The sequence below is a fragment of the Tursiops truncatus genome, chromosome 7 (genome assembly GCF_011762595.2).
Source record: "Tursiops truncatus isolate mTurTru1 chromosome 7, mTurTru1.mat.Y, whole genome shotgun sequence".
NCBI classification, from domain to species: Eukaryota; Metazoa; Chordata; class Mammalia; order Artiodactyla; family Delphinidae; genus Tursiops; species Tursiops truncatus.
The window spans coordinates 110,954,560-110,972,397 of record NC_047040.1 but is presented as its reverse complement, the minus strand read 5'-3'; the positions used below and the strand labels follow the sequence as shown (position 1 = coordinate 110,972,397).

The window sequence follows — 17,838 nt, the reverse complement described above, 5'->3', positions numbered from 1 at the left end:
TGTAGTCAGGAAGGTCTCTTTGACTTTGAGAACGAGGAATATGTGGGGGTTTTTTTATCTCTTATCTGGGCAGGGTCCAGCCTCCTCTCTCGCTCCTGCTGTTATGGAGTTTCTGTCCACAGGGAAGAAACTTCAGCTGTTCAGCCTGGGGCCCATCTATCTCCTGCCTCAAGATGAGGAGTGACTGGGGAGGGTCAGGGACTTCTTTGGGAAAAGGAAATAGGATTTTTATCATGGTGGTAGTTACATGGGTGTATACATTTGTCAAAATGCTCAGAACTGTACACTTTTTTGGCTGCATCGGGTCTTAGTTGCAGCACACGGGACCTCCGTTGAGGCATGTGGGATCTTTTTCGTTGCGGTGCACGGGCTGTTCGTTGCAGCACGTGGGCTTCTCTCTAGTTGTGGCCTGTGGGTTTTCCCTCCTCTAGTTGTGGCACGCGGACTCCTGAGCACGTGGGCACGCAGGCTCTTGAGTTGAGGTGCGCAAGCTCAGTAGTTGTGGCACGTGGGCTCTTGCCCTGTGGCATGTGGGATCTTAGTTCCCTGACCAGGAATCGAACCCATGTCCACTGCATTGTAAGGCAGATTCTTTACCACTGGACCACCAGGGAAGTCCCCAGATCTATACACTGTAAATGGATGCATATAAATGATATTATAACAAGTTGATTGAAAAATGTGTAATGAGAGAAAGAAACTCTGCAAATACTTGCACAAGTTCTCTCCTTTTCCTCCTGTTCTCAAAGCTGTCTTGGGCATTTATAACATCCCAAAATATGATTGCAATTTCAATAATTCTTGTGTGTGGGTTTTTTTTCTTTCTTTCTTTTGGCTGCAGCAAACCTAACTCAGAAAACACTTCTAAGTGTAAGAGCCTTGACTTTAACTGGTTACATAACAACAAACAGAACACAAAGCAAGCATATATTCATTTGCTCTTTCTTGCTGAAAACATTAAGCACAGATATGCTTCTCACCATGACTCAGACAACAGTTCGTACTTAAACTGCACATGCTCATTCCGCCTATTCTGATTTTTAATAGGGTTGCTTTAACTATGTGCTACACTTTCTCCCTACTGTTTGGGTTTGGCTCCATCTCTTCTTTTCTGTGCTAATAAAAGGTAGCTCTTGGGCTTCCCTGGTGGCGCAGTGGTTGAGAGTCCGCCTGCCAATGCAGGGGACGCGGGTTTGTGCCCCGGTCCGGGAAGATCCCACGTGCCGCGGAGCGGCTGGGCCCGTGAGCCATGGCCGCTGAGCCTGCGCGTCCGGAGCTTGTGCTCCGCAACGGGAGAGGCCACAACAGTGAGAGGCCCGTGTACGGCCAAAAAAAAAAGGTACTTCTTCATATTTACCACTCTCTTCCTACAGGCGGTGACTGTACAAGGCCCAGGGGGTCCTCTGGTTTTTCTCTTCACATGGGGAACAAATGAAACATTTCTGAACCTTCTTCCTTCTGACAAAGGCAGGTGCAGTGTACGTGTGTGCAGATGTCCTCAGGCCTTGTCTGTGACTCCTCTCTTCTTGCCCTTCCAGACTCCAGAGCCAAGTGTACACCTGCCAGGTGAAGGTGAGATTGAAGACAAGGAGCTCCCCCCTTCTCCCGCAGAACCAGAGGAACAGGGACGGAGCCGGGAAACAGACCACGGTGATTTTGAGACACTGTCCCACCAGAGTGAAAGTCAATCAGACACAAAAATTGACCCCTTTGGAAGTGCTTCCGACACAGAGCCCCTGCCTGGTGACCTCCTAGGGGGAATCTGCCTCACTCCAGATGGTACCTCTGAGGACAGAGAAGCACGCGGGGGATGCCGTGACACCCCAGCATCCAGAACCCTTCAGGAGCAGCATTCAACTGGTGTCCCTGGGCTTGACCCAGAAGAGGAACTAGATCTGTACCTTGACTTCAAGGAAGAGTCCTGCAAAAGTGGGGTACGAGCCTTTGCTGCAGTTGCTGGAGAAGTGAGGGCTGTGCCCCTTTGGGAGGACGTGGCGAGCCCGGAGCAAGCGTCACTGCTGGCAGGGACTGCTGACCACACACAGGGCTGTGCACAGGGGCCCACGGGCAGCCGCGGCCTCCCGCCAGCGAAGGCGGTGACTGTACAAGACCTCAGGGGGGCCTCTGGTTTTTCTCTTCAGAAATCCAGGTCTGAGAGTTACCTGGGCATCCCAGCAGTCTGGCCCTTTCTTCTCTGGTGCTGTGAACAGGGCCGGAGCTGGCCGAATATCCAGAACAGGGACAGGGGAACCCAGCTGCCTCTCACAGCCCCTCCGGGAGCCAGGACAGGGCAGGGAAGGACTCCGGGCCCCGCGCCGAACACAGGCTTGCTCTGCTCCCAGCCCGGCTTTGATGCCACCTGCCAGCTTCCTTTAGGGACGTCATGCCTCCTACATGCCAAGCTTTGCCATAGCGCCCCAGAAAAGACCGATGACAAGGGCAAGGCATTCCCAAGGCACTGCTGTCGGCACATGACAACGCTGAACAGGGCCCATTCCATAGCAGAGTTTCCCTTAAGATACTCTGAGGGTCCTCTAGGGCAGAACTTTGTGAAGTTTGGGAGCCATCTGAAGGAAGGGACAGAAGCAGAACGGGCTCCAAGAACACAACACCCTCTTTACCCTGTTCCCACCCAACTGTTTCATTTGCTTCCTGCTTCCCCAAGGAAGGCTCCTGGTTTGGAGGATCAGTGTGAACCCAGCGCTCTTAGCTGGAAAAGGGCCTCTCAGGACACGCCCTCTGAAAGTCTCTGGCTGGAAAACCCGTCAGGACAGGAGTCTAGGTCCCGCCCAGTCTCTTCATGCCTTACTTCAGAGTTGGTGAGCTGCAACGCAGAGGAAGTGCTGGTACCAGCCGAGGGCAAGTTGGGACACGGCCCAGAAAGCAGAACAGAGGAACCCCTGAGTGCTGGCCTGGCACCAAATGCTGAAGACGTGAGTGATAAACAGAAGCACCTTCAGGACATTTCTGTTGAGGCAGGAAACCAAACCAGTAATTACACATCAAAGTATATCCTCAGTGAGAAAAGAAAGCCACCTGCTAGGGCCAAGTTCCCACATCATCCCAGCAATAGCAGGTCACAGGTGTGGAACAAAGACTGGGGGGTTTGCTCTGGAGTAAGCAATCGCTCAGATGCTCCAGAGACCACCCTGAAGTCAAGCACGACAGACACTTCAAAGGAAGCAGAAGACGTGATGGTTCCAGACCCCAACTTCACGAAAAATGCCTCGCAGGGTTTTTCAGGAGTCGCAGCTGTCGCCGTGTCTCACTGCCCCTGTGGGGGTGAGGATTGTGACCAGGGGCACGAGGGTGGTTCCACGCCCTTGGCAGAGGGCCTCCCGCTAGAGCCCAAAGCAGACACGTCTTCTAAGGGCACGCTCGTCATTGTCGCTGTTGAGCAGAAAGGGCTGCAGGCCACCAGGAGGAAAGTGGGTCCTCTTCCAGAAACACAGTCCTGTGAGTTTCTGGAGGAAAGACCAGGGTCTCCCTGCAGTGCTGGAGCGACCCCATGTGTGGTTTCCCGCCCTGGGAAACCACAAACTTACGGCAATGAGTGTGAGCTGCCAGCAGCCCTCGGACTGCGAGGTGAAGACGAGGCTCTTCGGCAGGTGGCCCCAGCCGCAGAGCTTGGGACAGTTCTGATCCCCCAAGCGGCTTCGGAAGAGAGGCCCCCTGGCGGGGAAGAGACGTCTTCCCAAGGGCGCGCCGCAGGGGGCCTTCTGAGCACAGGGGCGCCTGCGGAAGAGAACCCGCCCGGGGCCAGCCAGAGCTCCGGGACCCGGGCGGCCAGGGAAGAAGCTACTGGGGCGCCCGGGGCCCAGGGCCCCGAGGACACGCTAGAAGTGCGCGCAGCAGAGGGCGGTGCGGACAAGCGGCCCGGCGCCCAAGCCCCTGCCCGCACCCGTGCGCTCCGGCTGCCCGGACCGCCCCGCCGGCTCCGCCAGGCTTCTCGGGAGCCCGGGAGGCGGTTGGCGTTTCCCAAGGTGACCTCCTTACGGAAAGGCAAGCCCTCGGCCGCCGAGAGCCCGGGAGGGGGCCGCCCTGGGGGTTCTAACTGCCTGGAGGAGCTGTGCACGGACAGTCTGCCCCCGGTGGCCAGCAGGCAGAGCGCGTCGGGCCGGGTCGGGACTCCACGATGCGCGCACGCCAGCGCCTCTCCCGGGATGGGCTTCCAGGACGCAGGCCGAGGGCTCGCAGGGCTGACGGAAGGGGGCCACGTGGAGACGCGTGGGGACCTCGGTAGCAAAAGACAGTCCTCAGAAAGCTGCGACGCCAAGAGACTCAAAACCCCAGAGAAAAGGCTCAGCGCGAGGTTGGCCTCAGCTCACAAGACCCTTGCAAATTTTTTTGAGTCAAGAGTTTTGGAAAAAGAGAACACTGGTGAATGTTTTCCAGGTTCTTTCAAGGACCAGAAGAAAAAGAGCAGGCTGCACCAGACCTCCTGGCGCACAGTTCTGAAAAGCAAAGATGCTGAGGGCCCCAAAAGGCCCTCCTTAGTGAGTCTGGTTCCAGGACCGGAGATCTTGAATTCCCCCAGACCTTCCCCACTAGGCACCAGTAGCCACCGCGAGGAACAGGCAGAGGACAAAGAGAGCTGCTACGTTTTTAGAGATCACTGGACACTCCCACATTCCCCCACACCTTTGTCATCCAGCAGTTTGGTCTCTTCAGATAACAGGAGAAAAAGTGAACCAACTATTACATGTACAAGCACTCAGGAAAGTGGTAAATACCTACCTTCAGGTAACTTTCCTGAAAAGTCTTGGCCTTTGTCACCCACCAGTCCTGAGAGGCAGCAGGCTGGGATCAGCCACACCCTTCCCTCCAGCTCCACCTGTTGCCTGGTATATGGAAGCCAAGGTGTGCCCTGTAAGCCCCTGAGCCCCAAGCCCCAGAGCCCCAGGCCTGGTGCCCAGCGGGTGGATTTCCACTACCCTGGCAGGGGCAGGGCCATCTCAGCGGTTTCTCTTGGAAGCTCCAGCCATGTGGATAGCAGCTCAGAGGCCCCTGGAAGCCCCAAGGCCTGGACAAGCCTCCTACTTTCTCTGCAGGCACTAGACCAGGGTGAGAAGGAAGAGAGCAGGAAAAGAGGCCAGCATCCCTGTGGCCTGAGCACAGCACCCTCGCTTAAGGACCTTCTTGGGAGTGAGGTGAGTTATCTGTGACTCACACCAACCTGTTTATTTACCTTCTAAGGCACGAGAAGGAGGGGACCACACATGACATTTCCCTAAGTGAGGGGAGAGGAGGGAAGGGAAGGCCAGTCTGCCTTCCATGGAGACCGTCCCACTAACACACATGAATGCCCCACCTGAATCAACCCAGCCGGACCAGTTTCTTGGAATTTGCCCAACAAGTGGGAATTGGCATTTCATTGTAATCTTGTGTGGTCTCTTTTTTCCCTGTGTAATTCAAGCTACCTGAATTCCCGTTTTGTATCAACTGCCTGTTCATTATCTTTGGCCATTTTGTATCGGGTGATTGAGGCAGGCTTTCTTATGTCAACCTTCATCCTTCCCCGCTGTGACATTTAAAAAAGAAATTTCCCCACGTTGTTTTCTAGTATATTTATGGGTTTATTTTTTAAATCTAAACCTGATCCAGTTGAATTTGTTTCAGTGTAAGGAGAGAGATTATTGGTGCTTCTGAAATTCCTGGTAAAAGAAAAGGGTCTCTCCCCCAAAGCAAAGGCATCCACCGACGACAGGGAACAGGCTGGTGGGTCAGGCACAAGGAAGGGTATACCAGCTTGGGATTTCTCACGAGTCAGGCTGCCCTCGGAAGGAGGTAGCTTTGGGGAAATTCCGGAAAGAGTAGTCTTGGGACTGTGGAAGCAAACCTCCCTTTTCCCTGTCCACTCCTGAAACCATGTGCCCTCTCCCCTTTGCTTCTTTAGACAAATAGGTGTAGCGTCTCCCACGTGCCCAGCGCTGTGCTGGTGTGGAAGAGCCTCAGGTTCAGCGTTAGCCTCCGAGCAGGGCTAAGTGCAGGCGCCCTGCGCGCTGCCTCCCGGGTCCTGGCGAGGCCCCACCTTTGGCGAGCTGGCCACTCTGCCTGCGGCAGGTGTCAGCCACCCAGCTGTGCCGAGGTCTCCCTCTCCCCTGAGCTCAGGCTCTCTAGCCTTCCTACGGGTTCTGATGCGCACGCATACGAGGGCTTCTCTCTCGTAAGATTCGAAAGAGAAAGAGGAATAGGAACGAACGTTTATCCAGCGCTAGCTTCGTGCCTGGTCCTTTCCTGGCCCCTTTTCAATCAGCTCACTGCTTGCTAAACACAGCAGGCTGTCCGGGTGTTTGCTGAAGCCCCCGTACCTGCTCCTCTCATAGACGACACCTCCTGAGCACAGGGACAACCTGTGGGCTACAACCAACAGGCGTGGGGCACTCACTCCGGCCTCCAGGCCCTGTGCGGGCTGCTTAGGAGGAAGCGAGCTGGGAGAGGTGGGAGTTCACAGGGTGTGTTCCCAACACACTGGAATTAGGCGTTAGACATTCAAAAGTGATCGCTACCGGCTGAAATTACGTCACTTTACTCAACATATGTCCTCATCAGTAAAGAGTTAAACTTTAACTTTCAAGCACTTTTTCCCTTGTTGTGTTACTTATTTTTTTTAATTTTTATTAGTAAAGTTAAAAACAAAGTCAATACAGATGTAGAAGAGAAAAGGTAACAAAGTCTCCCAATCCCGTTTCACAGAAGGCAATAACGTCAGCAGTCCATGTGTGTGATCTGCATTATCTCCACACATACACAGGATTGTAAGGGGGATTTGGGAAGAGAGGGTTACACGGTGGGATCATACCCACGTATTACTCTGTAACTATCTTGTTTACTTTAATAATACGGCATGGGCTTCCCTGGTGGCGCAGTGGTTGAGAATCTGCCTGCCAATGCAGGGGACATGGGTTCGAGCCCTGGTCTGGGAAGATCCCACATGCCGCGGAGCAACTTAGCCCCGTGAGCCACAATTACTGAGCCTGCGTGTCTGGAGCCTGTGCTCCGCAACAAGAGAGGCCATGATAGTGAGAAGCCCGTGCACCGCGATGAAGAGTGGCCCCCACTCGCCACAACTGGAGAAAGCCCTCGTGCAGAAACGAGGACCCAATGCAGCCATGAATGAATAAATAAATAAATAAAAATTACAAAAATAATAATAATACAGCAAATACAGTCCTCCAGGGGTTTTATATACATTGTTCCCTAGTTGAAAGTCACATGCTATTTCATAGTATGGCTATATAGTATTTTAGTTAACTATTTTTTTATTGATTAACATTGAGGTAATTTCTAGTTTGGGGCCATTGTAAGTAATGCTGCAACACATCCTTGATCAGATGTCCGGAGGTATTGATGCTTTTATTTCTGAAGGATGTAAAAGAGGGATTGCACAATCAAAGGGTACATGTGTTTTTTGTTTTTTAAATTAATTAATTAATGTATGGCTGCGTTGGGTCTTTGTTGCTGCGCGCAGGTTTTCCCTAGTTGCGGAGAGTGTGGGCTACTCTTCGTTGCAGTGCGTGGGTTTCTCATTGCGGTGGCTTCTCTTGTTGCGGTGCACGGGCTTCAGTAGTTGTGGCACACGGGCTCAGTAGTTGTGGCTCATGGGCTCTAGAGCACAGGCTCAGTAGTTGTGGTGCACAGGCTTAGTTGCTCTGCAGCATGTGAGATCTCCCCGGACGAGGGATTGAACCCGTGTCCCCTGCATTGGCAGGTGGATTCTTAACCACTGTGCCACCAGGGAAGTCCCAAAGAGTACATGTGTTTTTAATTTGAATAGATTTCAGGTTACTTTCTGAAATGATTGTGACCATTAACAGATAGCAGGATACAAGAGTGCCCACTTCCTGACATTTCTCCAACTTAGCTGCTCATTGCTCCTTTTAATGTTTGATTATCTGAAATACATAGAGAACTTGATTGAAAAATAAAGACATTATAGTGTTAGTTCACTCAGAGTAAAAGCAAGTAGTAGAAAAAGATTATTAGGACCTAAATAATATAATCATAAAACTGACTTAACAGTGCTATACATACAAATGTATATGTGTATATATGTACACAGTGGAAAACAACATTCCCTTGAGATTGTCCCTGTGTTCAGGAGGTGTTGTCTATGGGAGGAGCAGGTGCAGAGGGTTTCAGCAAACACCTGGACAGCCTGCTGTGTTTAGCAAGCAGTGAGGTGATTGTAAACTGCCCAGGAAAGGGTCAGGCATGAAGCAGGTACTGGATCAATGTTCATTCCTATTCCTCTTTGTATTTCAAATCTCACAGGAGGAGTGAGAAGCCCTCTTATGCTTGTGCATCAGAACATGTACAAAGGAAAGAGAGTGGCCGATACATGAACACAGGAAGGGAAGGTGGGGAAAGCTCTGAAACGTTTTCTCTAGGTGAAGCACTGGGCAGTAATGGACAGAAACTGAACTTAGAGCTAGGGCTGAGGCTCCATCTAGTGGTTGCTCCTGGGAGAGCAGGCTGTGATTGCAGGAGCAATTTGCAAGGAATTCAGCCGTGTTCCCATTTCTTCCTTCCACGATGCTCTTGAGACGCAAGAGTTCTTTTATTCCAAAACAACCATTTGTAACATTTTGTTAAATTTACTTCCAGATTTCACTCTATAAACAAATTTTATGTACTTAACATGGTTATGATCATGCCATCTATAGAGGCTTTAATTTTCCAAGATTTCACATCCTGCACTTTGTTTCTTTAAAGCTCTTTTAAGTTGAGAAATACAGAATCATACAGAAAAGCATAGTACACAAATGTGTAGATAATATATTTCTGTGAAAGAAACTCTGAGTAACCTCCACCTGAGTCAAGAAACACCACACTACTACCCTTCCTGCTCCGAGAATCCTTCCTCCTAACTGGCCCTAGCCTCTGTGCCAACTTCTATGATATTCACTTCCTTGCCTTCATTATAATTTTACTGCTTAACTTGCACCCCCAATCGATGTAGTTTACTTTTGCCTGTTTTTGAACTTTACATAAATACAACCATATGTATTCCTTTAAACCTTACCCATTCTGTTTGCTCTGATTATGTTAAGACTCATCCTTGTGGTGTGCGTCTAAAGTTCTTTTATTTTCATCATTATGTACAATGACTTCAGATCAGCATACCACAATGTGTGTATCAGTCAGCTGTTGCTGCTAGGACAGTTCGTGCCCAGGTGTCTACTGCACGTGCACATGCATTTCTGTTGGGTGCACCTCCTAGGAGTGAAATGGCTGGGTCATTGGGGCATGCATATCTTCAGCTTTACTACACACTGCCAAATATTATTCCAAAGTGATTGTGCCAGTTTACACTCCCTCTGTAAGAGCTTCCTTTGCCCCGTATTCTCATTAACGTTTGCTTGATTCTGCTCGGTGGGTAGAGGTGGTCCTAATTTGCATTTACCCGATGTCTAAAGAGGCTAAGCACCCTTTAAATGCTTTTTGACAATTTGGATATTCTCTTTGGGGCTGTGTCTGACCTAATCTCTTGTCCATTTGTCAATGAGGTTGTCTTTTTCTTACTGACTGTACGTATTCTGGATACAATTGCATTGTTGGTTAATGTGCCACCGATATCATTTCCCACTCCATGGCTTGTCTTTTTCTTTCTTTGGTGGTATCTCTTGCTGAACAGAAGTTCTTAATTTTAATGTTTTCAAGTGTATCCATCTACTCTCTACCCCCAGGTCATGACTAGAATCCCCTAAATTACCTTTTTTAAAGCTTTCATGGACTTGTTTTTTACATTTAGGTCTCTGAGATGTCTAAAACTGAACTTTGTGTTCCATTGGCCTGTCTCTCCATCCCTGTGCCATTTCAGAGTCTTCATCACTGTAGCTGTATGTACTGTTGCCGTCCAGGTGACCACATCCTCTCGCCTTGTTCTTTTTCAATTTGATAGATATTTATTGAACACCAGCTGTGGGCCAGTCAATATTCTAGGCACTAGCATTGAAGAATCTATAAAGCTCTCTGTCCTCAAGAGAAGGACAGGTGTGGTGAGAGTGAATAAAAAGTTGGGCAAATAAGATTATTTCAGATATTGAAAGGAGTACAAAAAATGAAATGTAATTAAGAAATTGAAAAGGTTAATGAGATGGGGGCTCCCTTGGCTTAGAAGTGTGGAGTCTAACATTAGAGCCTCTTAGGTGGCCCTCTCAAGTCCAGCCCAACTTCTCAGTGTCCTGGAAGAATTCCCTCACCTACAGACAGCCATATCATTTAGCCCTCCACAATGTTGGCTTACACTGGGGAGATCATAGCATACTTGTGTGTGTTTGTATGATGGAGAACAGGAGGAAGCAGTCCTCGGGGGTAAAAGGTGCTGTTTACATGTAGAGATTTCTTCCCTTTTCAATTTCAGGTGCAGGGGCAAAGAGCTTATGATTCCAGGAAAAGCAATTTCTAGCATCTTATTGATAATCTTACCTGTACATAGATTGGTTTGCACTCCTGGCTAAGGGGGCTTAGAAGGAAACCAAGATCAAGGGGAAGCAAGAAGAGGAATAGCTGTGGGAGGGTGAGAGGAACAGGGGAACCTAGAAATTTAGAACACCTGTGCATGTTTTGTTCCCCACTCTGTTACTTACTAACTCTGAACCTTGGAATAAGACCACATCAGGACTCAGTTTCCTTCAATGTAAGGATGGGACTAGGTGATCTCTTAGGTCTCTGCTAGGTATAGCATCAACTTTATGAATGAATGCTGGGTAGTTTTCCTGACCTTCACCCGTACTCTTCTCTGACTGGGGTAGCAAGGATCCAAGGTGCTGTTTCTACTTAGATTTTAAATGAGGGTGGCAGGAGTACATTGTGAACATTTTCCAACCTTGAAAAATCTTTTGTATTCTAAAATTTATATGGAGAGGAACAGTCCCTAGAATAACTAAAACGATTTTGAAAAAACATAATAAAGTGAGAGGAATCTGCCTACTCAATATTAGTTAAGGCTACTCTATAAAGTATTCAAGATATTATGGTATTGGGGGAGGGATAGACACATAGCTCACTAGAAAAGAGAACCCCAAAACAGACCAACACAAATATACTCAACTGGTTTCTAGGTGAAACAACAATTCAATGGAAGAACAATAGTCTTTTCAACAAACAGTGCTAAGGCATTTGGACATCCATGGGAAAAACAAACTCAACCTAAACGTCACACATTATTCAAAACAACTCAAAATTAATTAATCACACATTCCAATGTAAAACATAACACTATATAGTTTTTAGAACAGGAGAAAGTCTTTGGGTCTAGAAGATAGTAAAGAGTACATCCATAATGGAGAAAAATGATAAATTGGACTACATTAAAATCAAAAAACTTTTGCTCTGCAAAGACTCTGGTAGGAGGATGAAAAGATAAGCTACACATTGGGGGGACTTTATTTGCCAACCACATATCCAACAAAGGAGTAGTTCTAGAATGTAAAAGAACTCTCAAAACTCAACAGTAAAAATACAAACAGTCCAACTAGAAAACAGACAAAAGACATTTCATCAAAGAGGATATACAGATGGCAAATGTGCACATCAAAAGACTAGTGACATCGTTAACCATCAAAGAAATGCAAATTTAAAACACAATCAGAATGATTAAAATAAAAATATATCAGAATTCCAAATACTGGTAAGGATGTGAAGAAACAGTATCTTGCACATTTCTGGTAGGAATGTGAAACAGTACAGTTACTCTGGAAAAAGGTCTGGTAGTTTATTATGAAGCTACACCTGGGTTTGTCATATGACCCAGCAATTGCACACTCTTGTGTTTGTCTCAGGGAAACGAAACTTAATTTACACATAAACCTAATACATACATGTTCATAGCAGCTTTGTTCATAATAGCCCTAAACTGGAAACAACCCAGATATCCTTCTATGGGTGGATGGTTAACAAAGTGTGGTACATCCATATCATGGAATAGTATTATAATATAGTATAGTAGTAGTATTCCGTGGTATGAATAATAGTGAACTGTTGATTCATGCAACAATTTCAATGGATCTCCAGGGAATTACAATGAGCAGGAAAAAAGACAATACCAAAAGGTTATATATTAGAGAAACCCATCCATATAACATTCTTAAAGTGAAAAAAATAAAGAGATGACGAATGTATTAGTCATTGCCAGAGGTTAGAGGAGAGCCAAGTGGGTGAGGTTATAAAAGGATCCTGAAGTGATGACACTGTTCTGTATCTTGACTGTGGTGGTGGATACTTGAACCTACATGTGTGATAAAACTGCATAGAACTAAATATACCACACACACACAGGCACACACACACACGCACACACACAAATAACTGTGAAGGAAACAGGGAAATCTAAGTAAGGTCTGTCAGTTGTATCAGTGTTTCATCCTGGTTGTGATATTGAAGTGTACCATTGTGAGAATCTGAGTACAAAGTACACAGGATCTCTCTGTAGTATTTCTTACATCTGCATGAGTATCTACAATTATATCAAACTTAAAAGTTTAATTAGAGAAAAACATTTATACCATTAGTTTAATAGTTGCGTGGTATTCATTTATATGTAGGCATCATAATTGCTAACCAATTTTCTACTGTTATGAACAGTTAGGTTGTTTACAACTTTTTAAATAATGCCACATTGAACATCCTTGTAAATAAGCTTTGGGGAATGCCTTGTTCTCCCTGTTTTTGAGGGTAGGGTTTTTTGCCTTTTACTTTTAAAAAGTTATCAAAATTATGCATGCACATAGTTATAAAATGGTGCTAAGATAGTGCTTCTTAGAGTTTAAAGTGCATCTAGATCACCTGGGCTCTGTTGGGATATGGGTTCTGACTAGGTGTATGGGCGAGACCTGAGGACGCAGTTCTAACCAGCTTCCATGTGATGTGACACTGCTGATCTCCTCCACCCCCAACTCGGAATAATGAAGGGTTAGAAGACTTCCTTTGAAAACAAGATAGCCGCTTGGCTCGTCCCTCCCCCACCTAGAGACAATCAAGTTAGGTTTTAATAATAATTTTAAACTGCTGTTTTGATTTATTATTTAAGATGTTATCTATTAACCTCCAGTCATGGTAGTCCTGAAGAATCAGCATCTCGAATTTCGTCCCCTCTGCATTCCTATCCTCCTAATATCTTTCCCACTTTATGGCTAAATCAGCAGCAAGTGTTTATATCATTGTGGGCGTGCAAATATTATTCAATGTAAAGCCAAGTAGTGGACTATAGTGACACTTCTTTTTTTTTTTCTGGAGTTAATAATGGTTGCATTTTTCAAATGTGTGATTTTCTGTAAGTCTGTCCTTAAACTTAACTCTCTCTCAGATCACCTATAACCCATTTTCCAAATGTTCAAACATGTCAGTATTCTATCAAGTCTCTCCTTTCTCCTAGAGGCCTTCCTCCTGAAACCCTCTGACCTACTGCTGTAATTCCGATGACTTGTTCTCCAGGAATTCTGCATAACTTTCTTCTCTGATTTCCTGTTTCTTGGATCCTGTGTCTACCTTTACTCCTATATTGTGCTCAAAAATATCTCCCTGTAGCTTCCTAAGAAAAAGCACATAGGAGGTATAGATGTAGAGTTTTTCGCATGTCTCAAAAAAAAATCTTTTTTTTTAACTTTTATACTTGGTGGATAGTTGGGCTTTGTGTAGAACTCCCAGTTGCAATTACTCTTCAAAAACCTGAAGGCACTGCTTCACTGTGCTCTAGTATCAAATGCTGCTGGTGAGAAGCATCATGATGTTGTTCCCAGCCATTTGTGAATGGCCTGGGTTTTTTTTTTTAATTTAGAAGCTTTTAGGGGTTTCTCTTTTATCCCTATTGTTGTTAAATATCTTATTGTTAATCCCGGATGTGAGTTTCTTTTTATTCACTGTACCCATTCAGTCTAGATACTCAACCTTTACTACTGGGAAAAATATGTATTATTTACTTGATAATTTCCTTTCCCCCTGGAATACCTGTTAGAGGTTGTAACTCCTTGACAAGGCTCTAATATTCTTCCCATTTCCACATTCCCTCTCGTCATCTTTGATTTATTTATTTTTTTTGGAAAGATTTTCTCAAGTTTATTTCCAACCCTCCTATTGAATTTTTCCATTGTTCATTGTTCTCTAATTTTATTTTGTAATAAAAAGGCTTTTTTCTGATTATATTAATTATCCATTCTCATTAAAAGGATTCCAACAATACATAAAAATATAGAGAATGTAAAAAATTCCCTGTAGGTTAATATTCAGAATATACAAACAGCTCATACAACTCAAAGCCAAAGAAACAAACAACCCAATCAAAAAATGGGCAGAAGATATAAATAGACATTTCTCCAAAGAAGATATACAGATGGCCAAGAGGCACATGAAAGGATGTTCAACATCACTAATTATTAGAGAAATGCAGATCAAAACCACAATGAGGTATCACTTCACACCCGTGTATACTCATATGCTGTTGGTGGGAATGTAAATTGGTACAGCCACTATGGAAAACAGTATGGCTGGCTGTTCCTTAAAAAATTAAAAATAGAGTTGCCATATGATCCAGCAATCCCACTCCTGGACATATATCCAAAGAAAACTCTAATTCAAGAAGATATATGCACCCCAGTGTTCAGAGCAGCACTATTTACAATAGCCAAGACATGGAAACAACCCAAGTGCCCATCAACAGACGATTGGTTTAAAAAGATATGGTATAGCTTTGTGACCACCTGGAGGGGTGGGATAGGGAGGGTGGGAGGGAGGGAGATGCAAGAGGGAAGAGATATGGGAACATATGTATAACTGATTCACTTTGTTATACAGCAGAAACTAACACACCATTGTAAAGCAATTATACCCCAATAAAGATATTTAAAAAAAAAGATATGGTATAGGTATACAATGAAATATTACTCAGTCATAAGAAAGAATGAAATATTGCCATTTGCAGCAACATGGATGGACCTAGAGAATATCACACTAAGTGAAGTAAGTCAGATAGAGAAAGACAAGTACTATATGATATCACTTATATGTGGAATCTAAAAATAATCCAAATGAATCTATATACAAAACAGAAAGAGACTCACAGACATAGAAAACAAATTTATGGTTACCAAAGGGGAAATGGAGTCGGGGGGGAGGGATAAATTAGGAGTATGGGATTACCGGATACAAACTACTGTGCATAAAATAGATAAACAACAAGGATTTACTGTATGGCACAAGGAACTATATTCAACATCTTGTAATAAACTATAATGGAAAATAATCTGAAAAAATATATGTATCTATAACTGAATCACTTTGCTGTACACCTGAAACTAACACAATATTGTAAACCAGCTACACTTCAATAATAATTTTTTTTAAGCCCTGTAGTCATATGCCTTTGTGGTAGTCAACCTAACATTTAGGTGACCATCATTTTATTCTTCCTTTCATACAAACACACTGTAGCAAAGCCACACATACGATTTGATATAAACAGGCTCTCATTTGTGTTGTTTTATCACAGATGCTCTTCCTGCCCTCCTCCCACCTCAGTGTCACCGCACAGTGGCCTCCATTAGCATGTGCCTACCACCTAGTGAATGGCCTCTAGATTTTCTCCGTAGTCTATAATCATAAACAGATGCATATACACGTGTACATGCATACACGCCTATACTAACACCGCAGACGCCCTTTCTGTGTCTTATACTCACCGCCTGACAACAATCACATTCATGAATGTGAATATCTCCACAGTACTTGTAGTTCTAAGTAATAGCTGCATAATATTCCATGGTGTGAGTGTATCAAAATTTGCTCATTTCACCTGTATATAGCTACACACTTTTTTTCCAGTTCCTGGCAGCTACAAATATTAATTTAGTAAACCCCATTTTATATATAACCCTATAGATAGGTATATTTTAGTGACTACAGTCTCAGGAATGGCATTGCCAACGATTATAAGAATTTTAATAGGTTCCAGATTGCCTTCCAGAAAGGCCATACTAATTCATATTTCCAGTAGCTTTTTATATTTCTCCTCATCTCCATCAGTAATGAGCATTATAATCTTATAATTCTTGGGTTTGGTTTGATATTGCTGCTTATGTTTTAAATTCTTATTTTGATTCAATTTTTTAGCACATATTTATTCAATTAGAGTTGCTTTTTCTTATTCCCTCTTATTCTTTTTTAAACTTTTATTTTAAAATAATTAGAGTCACAGGAAGTTGAAAATTAATACAGAGAAGTCCAGTGTACCCTTTACACAGTTCCCCAAAGGTAACATCTTACATAACTACAGAACAACATCAAAGCCAGGAACTGACATTGGAAGAACATGTGTGTGTGTGTTTCTGTGCCATTTGATCACATATGTAGATTCATGTGACAACCACCACCAGCCAGATACATACTATTCCACCAGCCTCATGCTACTACCCTCTGCAGTCAAAACTTACTTCCCCTCCCCTAAGCAATTTCAACCACTAATCTGATCTCCATCTCTATGATTTTGTCATTTCAAAAATGTTACCTTTTGAGATTTGCTTTTTTCACTCAGCATAAATCCAGTGATTTTCATTGAGTTGTTGTGTGTATCCATTCCTTTTTATTTCTGAGTACCATTCCATGGAATGGCTTTACCATATTTTCCTTAACCAATTACCTGTTGAAGGACATTTGGGTCATTTCCAGTTTGGGGCTATCACAAATAAAGCTCCTATAAAGATTTTTGAACAGGTTTTTTTGTGGACAAAGGTTTTCATTCCTCTGGGGTAAATGTCCCATCAGTGTGACTGCTGATTTGTATGGTAAGTATATGTTTAGTTTTTTAAGAAAGTGCCAATTTTTTTCCAGAGTGGCTGTACCATTTTACATCCCCACCATCAATATATGAGAGATCTGGTTTTCTGCATCCTTGCCAACATTTGAAATTTTAGATGTATTTCATTTTAACTGTACTAATAAGCATGTCGTGATCTCATGATTCTGACATACATTCCATGAGGGCTAGTGATGTTGAACATTTTTCATGTACTTATTCACTGTCTTAGCTCGGGCTGCTATAACAAAATACCACAGACTCCAGCTTAAAAAACAACAGAAATTTATTTCTCACATTTCTGGAGGCCAGGAAGTCCAAGATAGAGGTATTAGCAGATTCAGTGTCTGGTGAGAACTCTCTTCCTAGACAGCCTCTTCACTGTAATGTCACATGGCAGGAGAGGGAAGGGAGCTTTCTGGGGCCTCTTTTATTAGGGCACTAATCTCATTCAAGAGGGCTCTACCCTCATGGCCTAATTACCTCCAAAGGCCCCGTATCCTCTATACCATCACCTTAGGGAGTTAGGATTTCAACATGTGAATTTGGGGGGACACAAATATTCAGCCTATAGAATTTGCCATACCCGTATATCTTCCTCAGTGAAAAGTCTTTTCATATTTTTGCTCATTCTCTAATTGAATTGTTGATTTTTACAGTGGAGTTTTGAGAGTTCTTTTTTATGAGGTATATTGGACATATAACATTGTGTAACTTTAAGGTGTACAACATGTTGATTTGATAGAATTATATATTGCATTTTATATTGCAATATGATTACCACTGTTAGCTAGCATCTCTATCATGTCACATAATTTTCATTTCTTTTTTGTTGTGATAACATTTAAGATCTAATCCCTTAGCAACTTTACCATTTATAATACGGTATTGTTGACTATAATCACTATGCTGTGCATTAGGTCTCTAGGACTTGTTCATCCTCTAGTTGCAAGTTTGTACCCTTAAACAAAATCTCCAAAATTACCCTGCCCCCTAGCCCCTGGTAACCACCATTCTACTCTCTGATTCTACAAGTTCAGCTTTTTTAG

At 44.4% G+C, this 17,838-nt stretch overlaps 1 protein-coding gene across 1 annotated transcript in view; it reads left to right on the top strand.

The window, feature by feature from the left end:
• LOC101323231 (uncharacterized) overlaps positions 1-17,838 on the top strand; it is a 250,157-nt gene that overhangs the window by 104,324 nt on the left and 127,995 nt on the right. Inside the window, 1 exon segment of the mRNA XM_019931812.3 lies at positions 1,539-5,150. Within this exon segment, the coding sequence (XP_019787371.2) occupies positions 1,539-5,150 (3,612 nt within the window).